The 19,553-nt window shown below is 28.2% G+C and overlaps 2 protein-coding genes across 3 annotated transcripts; both read right to left on the bottom strand.

Annotated features, from left to right (window-relative positions):
* Nucleotides 1–1,377: 1,377 nt before the first annotated feature.
* LOC103849037 (putative FBD-associated F-box protein At1g61330) lies at nucleotides 1,378–18,714 on the bottom strand. Of its 2 annotated transcripts, XM_033277950.1 has the most exons (5): nucleotides 15,275–18,714; nucleotides 14,758–14,922; nucleotides 2,969–14,674; nucleotides 2,452–2,616; nucleotides 1,378–2,368 (listed from the first exon to the last, which is right to left on the bottom strand). In XM_033277950.1, exons 3-5 carry the CDS (start codon nucleotides 3,872–3,874, stop codon nucleotides 2,081–2,083), a joined length of 1,359 nt encoding a protein of 452 aa, XP_033133841.1. In that variant the 5' UTR covers nucleotides 3,875–14,674; nucleotides 14,758–14,922; nucleotides 15,275–18,714; the 3' UTR covers nucleotides 1,378–2,080. The 2 variants fall into 2 exon arrangements, with proteins under 2 accessions (XP_033133841.1, XP_033133845.1); XM_033277954.1 differs by having other exon boundaries at nucleotides 2,969–14,922.
* Nucleotides 14,387–16,180, bottom strand: LOC103830539 (putative FBD-associated F-box protein At1g61330). Its single transcript, XM_033276058.1, has 2 exons — nucleotides 15,275–16,180; nucleotides 14,387–14,674 (listed from the first exon to the last, which is right to left on the bottom strand). The coding sequence occupies exons 1-2, from the start codon at nucleotides 16,178–16,180 to the stop codon at nucleotides 14,387–14,389; spliced, it is 1,194 nt and encodes a 397-aa protein (XP_033131949.1).
* Nucleotides 18,715–19,553: the final 839 nt, after the last annotated feature.

The following is a 19,553-nucleotide window of genomic DNA, read 5'->3' as shown; positions in this document are numbered from 1 at the left end:
ATGGCATATCACTGGCCTGTGACAATATCCGAAGGCGGGAAACATACTATATCACAGAGCATACTCCAACAAGTAGATAAATCTAGAAATATTCTAGCATCAACATCAATAGCAAAGGGAGCAAGCTTCCATACCTTTTGTGCTAGATAGAAATAGAGGAATAGATGATTGATAGATTCAGTGTTATTGCATCTTTTGCAGGTAGTAAATGAGGTGATGTTTCTTGCTGCAATCTCCCACCGGGAGGGCTTCACTAAACACTTTCCATAGGAAAAGCTTAATTTCCGGAACTGTATGCAGTTTCTAAATGTCGTCATTCCAATTAAAAGAGTCCACTAGGTCTTCATTATGGGTTGGTTCTGTGTAGGCCAAAGTTGTTCTATACCCTGATTTTGTGGTGTACTCCCCTGACTCGGTACCCAAACAAATTAGGTTATTATCGGTTTTACTATCAAAATCCTTTCCTCTTCATGAGGGATAAAACACTGGATAGCCTCTCTGTCCCAGTTTGATCAGTCCAGTTTGAGTAGAATTACAACTGTCAATGATTGTTGATTTGCTTGAGCCGGACCAATAAGTCGAATCTGCTCATTGTAGCTTAGCCGTGGATTGTTTCTGATTGTTTCTCCATTCCCCACAGCCCATCCGGTGTTCCTGAGAATGAGGTCACGTCCGATTAGCAGCCTTTCCATCCATGAGGTTCCACGGACTTGTGGATTGCTTGGAGGACAATGAATCCCGACAGTATTTTCTTTTGAAGACCTTGCTGAGCAGACATGACGGATTGTTGATAACTCTCAAGCTAAACTTAGCAAGCTAAGCGTCGTTGAGACTTTGAAAATCCTGAAATCCAAGTCCTCCATGCACCTTCGGTTTTGTCATCGTCGTCGTCCATGAGATCCAAGCCATCTTTTTGTTTCCACTTCTTGCATCCTATCAAAATCTAGTGATTGCCGATTGAATCCTTTTGCATGGCGAGACCAGGAGCTTGAAGCATGTCATCACATATGACGGGATGGGAGAGATTTGGAGCATGACTATCTTTTTCTTCTGTTGATAGAAACTTGTTCGATCACCCGCTAGCTTTGACCGTTATTCTCTTTATATTTTTCATTATTATTTTACATTTTAATATTAATCTTTATTAATTTGGTTTATAAATAAGGGTAAAATAGGATTATCATTAATCTAAATACTATTTGGACAAAAATGGGTGTAGAAGATTGGAAGGTATAATAGGGGACGAGATGTGTGTTTTTCTTCCTTTTTGGTAAATATTTTTTTTAGAAAACAATATTTAAGAAACAATTTTTTGATAATTTTTTTGGAAGAACAAGAAGAAAAATAAGTTTGGATATTAAAATTATTTTTCTCCTAATGGTATAAATTTTTAAGGAGCATTGTGTTTCCTCTTATTTGTTCTTCTTCTGATACTGATCAGCGTTGATTTCTTACTTAATGGATGTTAAACAAATTACTAACAGTAATTTATGCTAATTTCACAATTAGCAATAATTATTGATTATAATAAAATTTAGTTGTTTTTCCAATTTTATATGACTCTATACTTCTTTTTATGGGTAGTGTATGAGCAAATTAGACCAAAACCACTTTGATATCAATGATCCCAATAAATCTTATACTATTTAAACAGAAACATTCATTTGAACTTAATTAATGTTTTGTATGTTTTTAAATTTAATACATCTCATTTTGTATGTTTATAACCTAACAAATTCATTAGTTTTACTTTCCTAATATTTCGACAGATTTATAAATACCTGATTCACTATTAATTTGCATAAATTATAATAATGTTAATTAATTTAATAAAATAAATATTATAGAACAAAATTATATAACACCACACATCATATTATTTATTTATTTATATGTTTTATTCCATTAGCTAGAAAAGAAATCTGCGAGGTTACGCGGATCATGACATAGTTTATAGCTTAAACATTACCAAAACTAAAAACAAAAGAGTTCAAATCTCAGAGAATAGCATTAAATATTTTTTTCTGAAAACACATCAAAAGAGCTATTATAGTTTGCCATGCTTGGTCATATCCTGAATTTAAACTTCCACTTTAACACCTGGAAATCTGCTTCTTATGTAATCCAACCTAGCATAATCGAGTCCGCGAGCTCTTTTCTTAATGTTTTTTGGCATGAACAACTTCAACTTCTTTAGCGATTTTGCGTGCCCGCAAAAGAACTCCACTATATCAAGCTCATGCCAATGGTTTTTGTAGCCATCAATCGTGACTTCCTTGATAGAGTTAAACTCGCAGTTGCTGCTCTCCATATATGACATTTGATGAATTATCCAAAGCATACCAGGTTCAAATGTGAACTCCTTAATCTGCACTTACCAAACGAGAATTTTAATGAACTTAATTAGAGTTAGAGAATTATTGATTTTGAGATAGATAGAGAGATACGTACATCGATCAAAACCTTTTCGACCTTAGGGGATCTTTTGAGGAATTCAGAAATGTGATAAAGAGTACACAAGTTTGGAGCTTTAAAAAGAATACTGAATTCTTTCAAGTTCAAAAATTTGAAAATGGGGCTTCTCATTTCTCCCTCTATGTATCTTTCCTTGAATGCCTATATATACATGTCAAAGGAAACATAAAAATTCATGTACGTAAACCAAGACTGCCAAAGTTATAAACAAAACGAAGTGAGTTATATAAACACAGGAAACAAACGCATGTGAATGTTGCATAGTCTATCTAAGATGAACATCCTCTATCATGATCAGTTGATCACCTAAAGAATTTGTGCAAAACTGCAGAAGGAACTCTAAAAATTCACTCAAGAGTGTCTCTATCTGTAAAGTTATCCTATATTTCATTTTGTGGAAAAATGATATCTTATATAAATTTTCCTCAGACATTGCAATAAAAACAGGAAACACTTTTATAAATATAAGAAAAGTAAATTCGAAAAAGTTTACCTCAAGAAAGATATTTGTCGTTGAGAGGACATGAACTCCTGTATAGGCCACCATGTTAGCAAGCACCATGTTAGACGAATCGTAATAACGCCAATTGTAATTCTGGATATAATGGAGTTTCGCCTCCTTAAGTGCGTCCACTTTTGAAAAGTCAAGAATCCTAACAAATCCTTCATACTTGTAGCATTCAAGAGTAGGTGCATCTAAAATGATTTGCAAGCGATTAGGCATACAATACAGGACCAGTTCCTTGAACTTCTTATGATTGTGAGCATTGATGCTCAATACCCCATGCGTTATGCATCTGGTTAGTTCAAGCGTCTCGAGGTGAATGCAGTTGCTGAATATTGCATCTATCATCTCTGGTGTTACGTTGGACTTCATGAGCGCAAGTGTCCTCAAGAGTCTTAAACCCTTTGGGGTATTATTCGGTATTTCGAATTTACACCATCTTAGATTCAAGACAGTTAGTGTCTCGATGGCCGAGAAATCAACAGAGAGATCCATGACTTTCTTGGATTTGGAGAAGTTTAACATCAGCTCTTGAATGTTTTTACTTAGGCATGTTTTTACCCACGAGAGTACCTTATCCTCTACGCCAATATGATTGAGAATCAGAACAAATCGGTTGATTTCTGATCCTTTGTGTTGATTAAAAATCTCTTCAATTATATGTACAACCTCTGATTGACTACGTCTCCTGGAGTATATCCTGCCGAAATCAAGGTCTCGGGATCGAATCGCTGCTTCCCTGAATGTTTTGGACACAACACGGTTTTGTAGAACATATTGGATGGGGAAATACGTTGATATGATGTACTCCACCAGATGTTCAGGCAGCTCTACAGTGAGATCTTCAGGCAGCTCGTCAATGCGTTTGATCTTCTTATTTTTGGGCTCTGACATTTTTAATATTTTTCTTGGAATGATAAATTATTTCTTCAGTAGTAATGATCTTTATATAGATGATTTCATGGTAAAAGGAAGCTTTGGATATGTTTTTGTGTTTTGCTTTTGTAAATGGAAGTAATATAGTCAATGAATCACTTAGGCAATATATATTCACAAATTAGGACACACTGAATTGTAGTCTCTTTTCTGTTTGTCTTTTTGTATAAAATATAAAGTTACCATTATTGAGAATTTAAGTTTTTTTAGTGAAGAACAAGTTTTAATCTGCTTTTTAACCTTTTTATAAATGAGAAATCCACAAAATAGGCCATAATGAGAATGTTTTTGTCTCTTTACACTTTTGTATTAACTAGACAGTTTTAAAATAATTATCTTCATAATACCAAAAATTATTAAAACTAAATATAAATAAAAATATGGAAAATCAATATGATCATTAAAATATTTTACAAGTTTTAAAATACAAAAATTTAATTCCAAAATGTTTTTGGATATGTTGATCTAGATTTGCTAGATTGCATATTATAACTTTTTACAAAGACTAAATAAATGTTCTAATTGATCTAGCTTCTACATTTTTTAAATGTTATAATTCATATTTTAAAGTATTCTCTACGATATATCTAAATATAGAATATGTGTATCTCAGTTCTAACCAAACCTCTTTACTATTATAAAGTACAACATATATTGTAGACTTTTTACTTCATTGTTAAAAAATATAGACAATGTTCATTTATGTTCTATCGCTTACTCTATCATATATCGTAGATAAAACAACTACTCCTTACATGTACGCTATGTTCTAAACACATTAGAATTTATACTCTACGGTTATATATGTGTTTTATCTTTTTCTTTTAAATATGTATTCTATGTTTTAAATCTGAGAAAACCTTATGATTTTATCTAAACTTATCTTGTTTTTGACATTGAGTTACATTGAATCATATTGATTCAACTTTTTTGATTCAACGATCTTTTTTCTTTTTTCTTCTTCGCATCTGTTTTTCATCAAATGAAAGGTTCTTATTGCCGAAAGTGATCACCAGAATCGCCAAGAGAGTTGACAGCAAAAGCATTTTTAGGCGGAGTACAAGATGTTCAACGTAAAAAAAGAAAGTTTAAATATTTATAATTATTTTATTAATAAATTAATGGGAAATTTTTCGTTTAACCCTAATACATTAGTTGATTACCAGAAATACTCTAATTTTATTATAATTACTAATTTTATTTAGTCCTGTTTTGCCCCTACCTCCTTTGATATAAAACTAATAAATACGAAAACCTCATTATTAGTAGACTTATTTTGTTCACGTTTTAATGTAATTACAAACTTATTTTTAACTTTTTTTTGTGGCAGATTTATCTTAATTTCTATAAACTAATTATATTTCTACGAATTTTTCACGTTTGGTCAACATATTTATGTTTTTTAAAAAAAATAAATAAATTTAGTTTATTTGCCGACAAATTTAATTAACTTTAACAGATTTTTATAAGATTCGGTAGATTAATTTTTTTTTTCTTTGGCCACTGGTTTACATATTTTTAATAGATTTATTTAGGTTTTAACAGATTTATTATCTTTTGATCACATATTTACGTAATATTGAAGAATTTAATATGGGTTTGATATATTTATTATATTTTTATCGCAGATATACTTAATTTTGACTGCTTTAATGTTAATTTGATAAATTTATTTATTCCTTGACCACATATTTAATGCAATTTGACAAAAAAAAATTACATTGGCAACATATTTGTTAATTTTTTGGCCAAAAGTTATTGAAAACTGGATTTAACCATTAAATTCTGATTTTTTTTTGTATACTGATAGTTTTAATTGAATTAAACCAAAATCTTTCTAACCAACAAATTAAATTAAGTAAATCAAATTTTTTTTTTAAGTAAATCAAACTATAACCAAAACTATAATTTAAACCAAGAAAAATAAACCTAATCTACAAAAGTTACCAGACGTGTTTGTCTTTAATGGAATTACGATTTATGTCATAAATTTCGTTCCTTTTCATTCATGTCTCACGTAAAAGTTGTTTGTAGTAAATTGATATCTGGAAACTCCAAATGGTTATTTGGTGTTCATAAAGGAAAGAAGAGTGAAACTATAGCAGTGAACGACAAAACTAGTTACGAAAATGATATTGATACGCAGATATACGAAGGTTTCGCTAACATTACCACAAATGAAGAAATTACCAGAATATGTTAAACATATTAAAACAAATTAAAACAAAGGCTTGAAAGAGTGCTCAAGTGGGTTTTAGTATAGAAACAAGCACAAAACGTTATTCAGAGCCTTTATAATCAAATCATTCACATAACCAGGATCGGACCAAAATGATAACTTTCTTTAAGTACTCTGGCTTGAACATAAGCCAAGTGTAGGAGTCTTAACTTTACAAATAGGAGAATCTTTAAGTGAGATCATCCTAGTCGAGATCTTCACCAGCATTCATCTGAACTTGCACTTTCTTGATTTGATCGATGTAGGTTTCATTATAGACTGTGAACAACCTGCTAGCAGTTCCGTTCTGATCATTTTCAGAAAAGCATCAATCCTACCGACAAAAATGAAAAGATCAGATACAGGAACTGGTATCACATTTTCAAATTATACTAAACTGTTCATGTTTCTTGTTGCTGTAGGTATCTGAAGCATAGAAAAGCTTATTCTTTCACAAATTATTAATAACATATCCATGTGCAATGGAACTTGAACTTGAACTTGGGAAGGTAAGCAAGAACTTACTTCTCGAGATCAAAGGCTATTTGCTCTATCCCATCTTCTTCAAGAATTTCACATGCATAGGCGTATAGTTGGATGGTACCATCAGGTTTGACATCTTCCGAAGCACTGAAGAACAAAATTATTAGAGATCAAGCAAACAAACAAAAAGGAGAAGTTTGAGACGTCACGCTCAAAACACATCAAAGACCTCAGATTCAAATCATATACATAATGGAAAAGATGAAATCAAATTTCTTGATTATAAAAGACGTCAACAGGAAATTTAACGAGCAGCCTTTCCAAGAGCATCAGTAACCCTTAGCTTGTCGGAGGCAGAATCTATGCTCCTCAACGGTGGAACTGAGGCTTCCCACGCCGCCTGTTAAATGGGGGATCGTCCGAGGAATGACGAAATCGAGCCTCAACTCTCTACACCCTCAGAAGAAACCGACAACGATGAAGGATGAGAAACCCCTGTGTTTTGCTTTTATGAGAACAATAAAGAAACATGAACGTTCATTAAAAAGAATGGTTAAAGGGGTCTTTAACCACATAACTAGTTTTTGACCCGCGCTTTCTAGATTTTGACCCGCGCTTAGAAAGCGCGGGTTTTTTTTAAAGTATAACAATATGATATGAATTAATATTTGTAGATTGTTGTACATTATTATGTTACAAAATATTATTATATTGAGGCAGATAATTTTTGTAAAATTATATAATTCATAAATAAGTTTATTTAAGATTTTGTGTGTACATTTTTATTTAACTCTTTTGGTCTGTCTATTTTATCTGGATCCAAAAACACAAACCAAGACCGACTTGAAAATATAGGTTCGGTTCGAGTCCAGGACAAAGTATCTATTGGTTATTTTTTAAGACCCACAGGTTTTGATCTGGTCCGGATCATAGCCGAGACCTGATCAGGTACCCAAATTAATCGGATCTTTTTAGTATATTAGGTATGTATGGGTATTTCGTATATGTTTTAAATTTGGATATTCTTTTAAATTTTAAGTTTGGGTTTTTGGTTATTGTTTCAGGTTTTGGGTAAAATTCCAATTTTAAAATATATTTTGGGTATTCAAATTAAATTTTAAGTATTTTTAGTTTTTCGATTCATGATTTAGGTTAAAATACGGGCTTTTCGCATATTTATTTGGGTATTTATTTGGAGTCTCAGGTATTTTCAGGCTTACTGGTACTTTGGGTTTTAGATACCCAAACCTAATCGAATCAGTTACATACCTGAAAATTTTAAGAATTTTACAGGTATTTAAGTTATGGATTTAAACGACTCGTATTTTAATGTATATTAGATCATTTTTTTCACTTGTTTATATAAATATTATATCATTACTTTTTAACTTGTTTGTATAAATATTCCACAAACATTAGAATACAATATTAAATATATATATATCAGTACGTATAGTAAATAGGTTTGTTTACTCCAAAATTAACAATATGTTTGGTTTTAAACTTATTGGTTGGTGAATGGACTTATTAAAATCAAAATAAGTTGGTGTTATACGTATGGTAAGATATTTGGTTTTATCAAAAGGTATCAGGGCTCCAACTTCTATTTTCCATAAATCTTTGTTGGACTTATTAAAATCAAATAAGTTGGTGTTATGCTTATTGTAAGATATTTGATTTTAATAAGTCTAACAAAGATATATAGCTCAGTTCAAAAAAAAAACAAAGATATATAGCAGTGACTAAATTATTGTTAGAGAAATATAAGGTAATATATTATTAGTCAATTATTATGGTAAGACCAAAAATATTGTTAGTTAATGAAAGGGTCCAAACAACATTTTTAAGTAGATTTTTCAAGACTGCTTCCCTTTTAATAGAATACTAGATTTTGATCCGCGCTTAAAAAGCGCAGGTTTGAGGTTTTTAATCTTTAATAAATTTTAAATCTAGTATAATTTTTTTTGTTTCACATTATAACTATTGATTTTTAATGTTTTTATTATTCATTATTTTTTATAGTGTGAGATTTGTTTGAAATAGATTTAAAGATGATATGTATGTTTTTAGTAGTAAAGAAATTCATTATTAAAAATATATATTTTAATTCTTGAACTGTATTAACCAATGTTTTAAAAATCTGATCGGACCGTACGATCGAACCAGTCGGATTCTGACTCGCTCTTCTAATTGGTTCTGAGTTGTGCTAAAAACCGAATTTGAGTTAAATCGGACCTAGTTCAATATTAAAACCCAGTTTTGGCAAATTCAAGTTAAAAAAAATTGTAAATTTTAATAAGATTTCATCAAAATTTAATATTGTTTTCTACTACATATATAAATAAATTAGTTTTAGTTTTTGAATTTTTCATTTTATTTTTCATATCAGTTTTAAAATATAACATTGATATAAACTTATATCAAAATTAATTTATAGTTATACTTACATATATAGTTACTTAATTGAAAATTAAATTAAAATTTAGCGGTTAAACCTGTCCGACCATTGATCCAAGTGCAATGTTGAATCAGTGCCCCGTTCGGTTTTCAAAATATTGTCATTAACACACAAGCTATCAATTTTAAGTTAAAAATGAATTTTCCTCGCATATATTTATATCATAGTTACAACTATCAATTTACATTATTATAAAACCAATTATTTTTAGTATTGATATAGTTTTCAATTTCAGATATTAAATTTGTGATAACATTTCATTAAAAGAGTCAAGATATACATGAATAACACATCACTTAAAAAGTGGAATGAATATTGTTAAGTTTGTAATACAAAGGTATGCATCATATGTTCGATAATCTATATGTAGGGTCCAAAAATAAGTACATTAATATTGATCCGTTTGTTATGACTATTTCCTTAAGTTATTTTCTGTATTAAAATAATAATAATAAAATCTTTACGTAAAATATCGTTGTTAGTTACAATATCTCTTTTTGTACATTAAAGAAATTATGAGTTGATGTATGGAATATTATTTTGGCTTAAAAATAGGCTGAATTATGTGGTGTTAGTCTAACTAATAGGTAGTCTAACTAATAGGTCCAAATAACCTTGCATAAGTAGATTTTTTAAGAATGCTTCCCTTTTAATAGTATAGACTAGATTTTGATCCGCGCTTAAAAAGCGCGGGTTTGAGGTTTATAATCTTTAATAAATTTTAAATCTAGTATATTTTTTTTTGTTTCACATTATAACTATTGATTTTTAATGTTTTTATTATTCATTATTTTTTATAGTGTGAGATTTGTTTGAAATAGATTTAAAGATGATATGTATGTTTTTAGTAGTAAAGATATTCATTATTAAAAATATATATTTTAATTCTTGAACTGTATTAACCAATGTTTTGAAAATCTGATCGGACCGTACGATCGAACCAGTCGGATTCTGACTCGCTCTTCTAATTGGTTCTGAGTTGTGCTAAAAACCGAATTTGAGTTAAATCGGACCTAGTTCAATATTAAAACCCAGTTTTGGCAAATTCAAGTTAAAAAAAAATTGTAAATTTTAATAAGATTTCATCAAAATTTAATATTGTTTTCTACTACATATATAAATAAATTAGTTTTAGTTTTTGAATTTTTCATTTTATTTTTCCATATCAGTTTTAAAATATAACATTGATATAAACTTATATCAAAATTAATTTATAGTTATACTTACATATATAGTTACTTAATTTAAAATTAAATTAAAATTTAGCGGTTAAACCTGTCCGACCATTGATCCAAGTGCAATGTTGAATCAGTGCCCCGTTCGGTTTTCAAAATATTGTCATTAACACACAAGCTATCAAATTTAAATTAAAAATGAATTTTCCTCGCATATATTTATATCATAGTTACAACTATGAATTTACATTACTATAAAACCAATTATTTTTAGTATTGATATAGTTTTCAATTTCAGATATTAAATTTGTGATAACATTTCATTAAAAGAGTCAAGATATACATGAATAACACATCACTTAAAAAGTGGAATGAATATTGTTAAGTTTGTAATACAAAGGTATGCATCATATGTTCGATAATCTATATGTAGGGTCCAAAAATAAGTACATTAATATTGATCCGTTTGTTATGACTATTTCCTTAAGTTATTTTCTGTATTAAAAAAAATAATAAAATCTTTACGTAAAATATCGTTGTTAGTTACAATATCTCTTTTTGTACATTAAAGAAATTATGAGTTGATGTATGAAATATTACTTTGGCTTAAAAATATGCTGAATTATGTGGTGTTAGTCTAACTAATAGGTAGTCTAACTAATAGGTCCAAATAACCTTGCATAAATAGATTTTTTAAGAATGCCTCCCTTTTAATAGTATAGACTAGATTTTGTTCAAAAAAAAAACAACATAATCTAATCTATTAAAATAAGAGTATAAGAAAGAAATAATCCTGATTTTTCCAAAACAATTACAATCCTATGCCATTGGTCTTTAATATAGATTCAATTCCAAAAATACATCAGTTTATGTTAGTGCAGAATCAAATCCAATTTATACAAAATTCAATAGGCTATATTATACATCAGTTGTGTAAGACCTACCACATAAATTTGATCCAATATATATCATGATTAATCAAGAGTGTAATTATCGAGGAACTGTTTCTCATCTAAGAAAATTTTCACGTATACCACAAAATCAATTACGTATGGTTCATGTTTTTGTTACAATTGTGTATTTTTCCAGGTTTCTTTAAAACATGTACGAAACATTATTGAGTGAAAGCTTGACCTTCAAAAGCACTTTTCTTCTCATACAAAAACAATACCAAGAGAAGAGACGTAAATATAAGATTCTACATTAAATAGGTTTGTATAAAATGCAAAATATATTTAAAATTGGATTTTTAATGTTAAAACCCTTTAACTAAGTTTGTTTTGGGTAAAACCCTCTAAGTATTTAACGTAAAACTCTCAAACTAATTTTACTTAATGAATTAAACCCTAGCTACCGGTAAATATTTAGTTTACCATTAAAATTTAAAAACTTTTGCTATTTTAGTTTACAGAAAAAGAAATCCTATTTTAAGGCAATCATCATAACTAAAAGGATATTAATCTTACTAGCACAATCTGTATATTCTCTTTTTAAAATTTGCAAATCACGTTTGGCTTATATAAAAAATAATATTATGTTTATTAATTATTTAACAATAAAAGGAATGTATATTAAATAATTAATAAACATAATTTCTGTTTTAATTGGTTCATTCACTTTATGTATTCCTATTTTTATATATTTACAAATAAAAACAACACTTTATATATATATATATATATATATATATATATAAAGTGAATGTAGCTCAAGAGTAAATATATATATATATAAAAGTGATTATTTATATCACTATATATATAAAGTGATAATTATTTCTATTATTATTATTTTTTTTTTTGACATCGAACGGCCATTCTATTTTCTATTATTTATTTATTCAGTATTTATAGATTCTATTTTTATAATGTACAATCATATATAAAAATATATAAACAAACATATAGTATATAAACTATTGATCTTTGTAATTAGGCTTGGGTACTTTTACCCATAATCGAAGAACAGAACCGAGCCAAACCGAAAAAAAGGTTTGGTTCAGATTTAAATCCTGTTAATTATTATTTTTGGATTCTATATCTCTAGAGCTAAAAACAGGAACTGGATCAAAACCAAACCAAACCGAGAAACAAGTGGATATCCAAATTTCTATATTATAATTTATATGTTTATAAAATATTATTGTTTTATGATTATTTGATTGTCAAAATACCCAAAAAATCGAATTACTATAATATTTATTTATCAAAAGTATTTAAAATTATTTGAATTATCCAAATTAGTATCTGAAAACCCCAAAAATCTGATATTTAATCCGAAAAGCTGATTTTTTTTTTCAACCCAAATTAACCGAAAGTTAAACTGAACCGGAACTAAACCAAACTTTTTAAATACCCTAATGGATCTTAAATTTCTAAAGCCAAAAAAAAACAAAAGAAACGATCTTGAACCGAACCGAGAAGCGAATGCCTAAGACTATTTGTAAATGGTAAAACTAAACATTCACGCGGGCGCGCGGTTCCAACTCTAGTTTGCCATTAAATCTGAAGCTTATTTTAAAATATTTGTTAATGGCGTTTAGTCTTCTTAACACTTTAGATAAAATTATATTTAATGTGGCATCAAATCATAGTTGGTAGGTTAATATCAACGTTAATTGGTTAAACTAGTTAATAAAATAGTTCAAAAAACTACTTCACAAAATTATACAACCTAAAAGTATTGTAAAAAGTAATATAATGGCATAATTTTAAACAACAAACAACTTTTCAAATATATCTATAATTAAGATTTACATTAAAAAAAAAACAAGAAATGGCCTTAGATAGCCTTATATCCACTTTTTCTTCTCATTCTAGACATGAAGGCTCAAAATCACAAAAATGTTTCATTTAATATGGCATTTACCGTTTTACCCCTTTCTTTCTCTACTTACATTTTTCTAAAAATTGAAATAAAATTTAAATCACGAAATCGACGATGACAGATTGCGTCATCCCCGGCGTCGATCATCTCGGTCATCATTATCTCCGGCGTCGTCTCGGCGATTATCTCGTTCGTCATCATCTCTGGCGCCGCTCATCACCATCGCCATCGTCACCACTTTAATCATCTCCGCCTTCACTCCATAATCGAGCTAAGCGTGTTTGCTATTTGTGTGAAAAGTCAATTCTGAAAATGTATCTCAAACTAGTAGACTACGAGTCGCTCAACGGAGACATGAAGAAATGTCAGTATGCAATCAGAGGTTCTCTCTTGATCAGAAAGCTTCTTCTTTATCTGGGTTTTCCGAAGTCAAAAGGATGTTGTTATCTTCGCAGTTCCAAGTCTATTCTCTTTGATTTCATCACTTTTTCTCATTGTTTATATCACTGCTTTTCTCGTGAACAAGAAGAAAAACAAGTTTGGATGTTCAAATTATTTTTCTCCCAATGGTGTAAATTTTTAAGGAGCATTGTGTTCCCTCTTATTTGTTCTTCTTCTAATTTTTACCAACTGAAGCATGAATGAAGTAATACTGACCAACGTTGATTTCTTACTTAATGGATGCTAAACAAATTACTAACAGTAATTTATAGTAATTTCACAATAAGAAATAATTATTGATTGTAATAAAATTTAGCATCTATTATTGTTTTTCCAATTTTATATGACTCTAAACTTTTTTGTATGAGTAGTTTATGAGCAAATTAGACCAAAACCACTTTGATATCAATGATTCCAATAAATCTTATACTATTTAAACATAAACATTCATTTGAACTTAATTATTGTTTTGTATGTTTTTCAATTTAATATATCCATTTTGTCTGTTTATAAACTAACAAATTCATTATTTTTACTTTCCTAATATTTCGACAGATTTATAAAATAACTGATTCACTATTAGTTTTGTATAAATTAAAATAATGTTAATTAATTTAGATAAATAAATATTATAGAACAAAATTATATAACACCACACATCATATTATTTATATTTTTATATGTTTTATTCCATTCGCTAGAAAAGAAATCTGCGAGGTTACGCGGATCATGACATAGTTTATAGCTTAAACATTACCAAAACTAAAAACAAAAGAGTTCAAATCTCAGAAAATAACATTAAATTTTTTTTTAGAAAAAACACATCAGAAGAGCTATTATAGTTTGCCATGCTTGGTCATATCCTGAATTTAAACTTCCACTATAACACCTGTAAATCTGCTTTTTAGGTAATCCAGCCTAGCATAATCGAGTCCGCGAGCTCTTTTCTTAACGTTTTTTGGAATGATCAACTTCAACTTCTTTAGCGATTTTGCGTGCCTGCAAAAGAACTCCACTATATCAAGCTCATGCCAATGGTTTTTGTAGCCATCAATCGTGACTTCCTTGATAGAGTTAAACTCGCAGTTGCTGCTCTCCATATATGACATTTGATGAATTATCCAAAGCATACCAGGTTCAAATGTGAACTCCTTAATCTGCACTTACCAAACGAGAATTTTAATGAACTTAATTAGAGTTAGAGAATTATTGATTTTGAGATAGATAGAGAGATACGTACATCGATCAAAACCTTTTCGACCTTAGGGGATCTTTTGAGGAATTCAGAAATGTGATAAAGAGTACACAAGTTTGGAGCTTTAAAAAGAATACTGAATTCTTTCAAGTTCAAAAATTTGAAAATGGGGCTTCTCATTTCTCCCTCTATGTATCTTTCCTTGAATGCCTATATATACATGTCAAAGGAAACATAAAAATTCATGTACGTAAACCAAGACTGCCAAAGTTATAAACAAAACAAAGTGAGTTATATAAACACAGGAAACAAACGCATGTGAATGTTGCATAGTCTATCTAAGATGAACATCCTCTATCATGATCAGTTGATCACCTAAAGAATTTGTGCAAAACTGCAGAAGGAACTCTAAAAATTCACTCAAGAGTGTCTCTATCTGTAAAGTTATCCTATATTTCATTTTGTGGAAAAATGATACCTTATATAAATTTTCCTCAGACATTGCAATAAAAACAGGAAACACTTTTATAAATATAAGAAAAGTAAATTCGAAAAAGTTTACCTCAAGAAAGATATTTGTCGTTGAGAGGACATGAACTCCTGTATAGGCCACCATGTTAGCAAGCACCATGTTAGACGAATCGTAATAACGCCAATTGTAATTCTGGATATAATGGAGTTTCGCCTCCTTAAGTGCGTCCACTTTTGAAAAGTCAAGAATCCTAACAAATCCTTCATACTTGTAGCATTCAAGAGTAGGTGCATCTAAAATGATTTGCAAGCGATTAGGCATACAATACAGGACCAGTTCCTTGAACTTCTTATGATTGTGAGCATTGATGCTCAATACCCCATGCGTTATGCATCTGGTTAGTTCAAGCGTCTCGAGGTGAATGCAGTTGCTGAATATTGCATCTATCATCTCTGGTGTTACGTTGGACTTCATGAGCGCAAGTGTCCTCAAGAGTCTTAAACCCTTTGGGGTATTATTCGGTATTTCGAATTTACACCACCTTAGATTCAAGACAGTTAGTGTCTCGATGGCCGAGAAATCAACAGAGAGATCCATGACTTTCTTGGATTTGGAGAAGTTTAACGTCAGCTCTTGAATGTTTTTACTTAGGCATGTTTTTACCCACGAGAGTACCTTATCCTCTACGCCAATATGATTGAGAATCAGAACAAATCGGTTGATTTCTGATCCTTTGTGTTGATTAAAAATCTCTTCAATTATATGTACAACCTCTGATTGACTACGTCTCCTGGAGTATATCCTGCCGAAATCAAGGTCTCGGGATCGAATTGCTGCTTCCCTGAATGTTTTGGACACAACATGGTTTTGTAGAACATATTGGATGGGCAAATATGTTGATATGATGTACTCCACCAGATGTTCAGGCAGCTCTACAGTGAGATCTTCAGGCAGCTCGTCAATGTGTTTGATCTTCTTATTTTTGGGCTCTGACATTTTTAATATTTTTCTTGGAATGATAAATTATTTCTTCAGTAGTAATGATCTTTATATAGATGATTTCATGGTAAAAGGAAGCTTTGGATATGTTTTTGTGTTTTGCTTTTGTAAATGGAAGTAATATAGTCAATAAATCACTTAGGCAATATATATTCACAAATTAGGAAACACTGAATTGAGAATTTAAGTTTTTTTTTAGTGAAGAACAAGTTGTTAGTCTGCTTTTTAACCTTTTTATAAAAGAGAAATCCACAAAATAAGCCATAATGAGAATGTTTTTGTCTCTTTATAATTTTGTATTAAATAGTCAGTTTTAAAATAATTATCCTAATAATACCAAAAAAATATTAAAACTAAATATAAATAAAAAATTATGGAAAATCAATATGATCCTTATATTATTTTACAAGTTTTGGAATACAAAAATTTATTTCCAAAAAGAATTTGGATATGTTGATCTAGATTTGCTAGATTGCATATTATAACTATTTACAAGGATTAAATAAATGTTCTAATTGCTTCAACCTTTTATAAAGGTTACTATTCATATTTTAAAGTATTCTCTATGGTATATCTAAATATAGAATATGGGTACCTCAGTTCTAACCAAACGTATTTATTATTATAAAGTACAACATATATTGTACGCTTTTTACTTCATTGTTGAAAAATATAGATAACATTCATTTATGTTCTATCTCTTACTATATCATATATCGTTGATAAAATAACTACTCCTTACATGTATGCTACCTTCTAAACACATTAGAATTTATACTCTAACGTCATATACGTTTTTTATCTTCTTTTTTTTGATATGCATTCTATGTTTTAAATCTGAGAAAACCTTATGATTTTATCTAAACTGATATTGTTTTTGACATTGAGTGACATTGAATCACATTGATTCAACTTTTTTGGTTCAACAATCTTCTTCCTTTTTTTTCTTCTTCATATCTTTTTTTCATCAAATGAAATGGTCCATATTGCCGAAAGTGATCACTGGAATCGCTAAGAGAGTTGACAGCAAAAACATTTTTAGGCGGAATACAACGTAAGAAAGATAGTTTAAATATTTAGAATTATATTTTTAATAAATTAAGGGGAAATTTTAGTTCAACCCTAATTCATTAGTTGATTACTAGAAAGACTCTAATTTTATTATAATTACTAATTTAGTTTCGTACATGTTTTACCCCTAGCTCATTTGATATAAAACTAATAACTACGAAAATTACATTACTAGTTGACTTATTTTGTTCACGTTTTATGTAATTACAAACTTATTTTTATTTTTTTGTGACAGATTTATCTTAAATGCTATAAACTAATTAGATTTCTACAAATTTGTCACGTTTGGTCACAGATTTATGATGTTTTTTACAAATTTAATTAAACTTAGTTTATTTGTCGACAAATTTACTTAATTTTAACAGATTTTTATAAAATTTGATAGATTAAGTTTTTTTCTTCGGCCATTGATTTACCTATTTTTGACAGATTTATTTAGGTTTTAAAAGATTTAATATGAATTTGATACATCTATTATCTTTTGATCGCAGATTTACTTAATTTGACTGATTTTATATTTTGATAAATTTATTTATCCATTGACCACATATTTAATGCAATTTGACAAAAAAAATTACATTGGCTACATATTTGTTAATTCTTTGGCCACAGGTAACCACACTGGTTATTGAAAACCTGATTAATTTAACCATTAAATTATGATTTTTTTTAGTAGAACAATAGTTTCAATTGAATTAAACCAAAATCATTCTGACCAACAAATTAAATTAAGTAAATCAAACTATAATTTAAACCAAGAAAAAAAACTAATCAACAAAAGTACTATACATGTTTGTCTTCAATGGAATTATGATTTATGTCTAAATTTCCTTCCTTTTCATTCATGTCTCACGTACAAAGTTGTTCGTGGTAAATAGATATCTGGAAAAACAAAATTTGAAAAAAAAAACTAGTAGAACCTCTATAAATTAATAATGTTTGGACTTTGAAATTTTATTAATTTATAGAAATATTAATTTTCAAAAAATTTCTTAATTAAAATTCTTATTTTAAGATATATTTATTCTAAGATAAGAAAATATTTGATTTTAGTATAAAGAATTAATTATTCTTTTTTGAAATATGAAATTTATATTAATTTTACTATATTATTTGGTGTATATAATATATATTGCATAGAACTTAAATGTGATATATATATATATATTGTTTTTTTGACAACATATATATATTATTATTTAAAAAGTGAATTTGCGTAGTTGTCATCTTCTCCATAATTTTAAGATAAATCATTAATTTATTTAATATAATTATTTTAATTTTTATTTAGTTAATATAATGATATTTAAGATAATCAATAAACATTAATTTATTCAACTGATATATATATATATACTGTTATTTAAATATATATATATATATATATATATTTAAATATCTATACTTATCAAGATATTTAGAACATTGAATAAATAAATAAATATATTTTAGGATAAATCACTAATTTAATTAATATAATTATTTAAAATTTTATTTTATAAATATAATGATATTTAAGATAGTCAATAAATATTAAATTATTCAACTGATATATATATATATACTATTATTTAAAATATATATTTTAATATATATACATATCAAGATATTAAGATCATTTAATTAATAAATAAATATCCACCTATATTATTATTATTATTATTATTATTATTATTTGAGAAGTAAATTTGCTTACTTGTCATCTTCTCCATGATTTTAGGAAAAATCATTAATTTAGTTAATATAATCCTGATTTTAGTATAAATCATTAATTTAATTAATATAATTATTTACAATTTTAATTAATAAATATAATGATATTTAAGATAATGAATAAATATTAACTTATTCAACTGATATATATACTGTTGGTTAAATATATATATTTTAATATATAAACTCATCAAGATATTTAGAACATTTAATTAATAAATAAATATTGACAATTGATATTAATAATATCTACCAATTTTAATGACCAATATTATGTTGTGATTGTTTATAATTCTTGTCTTTTCAGTCAACAAATACATTAATTATATATATATATAGTTTATATACATTGATTACCAACATGAATATCAAAGTTGAATAATGTTTATATATATATAAAGTTTTAACTTCAAATCGAAATTTCCTAATTAGATTATTACTATAAGATTTTTCCAACATCTACATCCCATAAATACAACTATGAAACAAATGTTGTTAAGTATATATATATTATTAGTCCGCACAAGGTGCGGATAATCAACTAGTTTTCGATATAATAACACTAAATCTCATCAAAAACATATTA

This window comes from Brassica rapa, chromosome A01 (assembly GCF_000309985.2).
Source record: "Brassica rapa cultivar Chiifu-401-42 chromosome A01, CAAS_Brap_v3.01, whole genome shotgun sequence".
Classification (NCBI taxonomy): Eukaryota; Viridiplantae; Streptophyta; class Magnoliopsida; order Brassicales; family Brassicaceae; genus Brassica; species Brassica rapa.
This window is presented reverse-complemented; position numbering and strand designations above follow the sequence as displayed.

What these genes read in the sequence shown, in the direction of transcription:
- LOC103830539 (XM_033276058.1), bottom strand. Translation starts at nt 16,180, where the DNA reads ATGTCAGAGCCCAAAAATAAGAAGATCAAACACATTGACGAGCTGCCT. An exon ending in CGACAAATATCTTTCTTGAG is followed by an intron (nt 14,675 to 15,274) that starts GTAAACTTTTTC and finishes TGGTAAGTGCAG; the next exon opens with ATTAAGGAGTTCACATTTGA.
- LOC103849037 (XM_033277954.1), bottom strand. Translation starts at nt 3,874, where the DNA reads ATGTCAGAGCCCAAAAATAAGAAGATCAAACGCATTGACGAGCTGCCT. An exon ending in CGACAAATATCTTTCTTGAG is followed by an intron (nt 2,617 to 2,968) that starts GTAAACTTTTTC and finishes ATGTATATATAG; the next exon opens with GCATTCAAGGAAAGATACAT. An exon ending in TCGAAAAGGTTTTGATCGAT is followed by an intron (nt 2,369 to 2,451) that starts GTACGTATCTCT and finishes TGGTAAGTGCAG; the next exon opens with ATTAAGGAGTTCACATTTGA.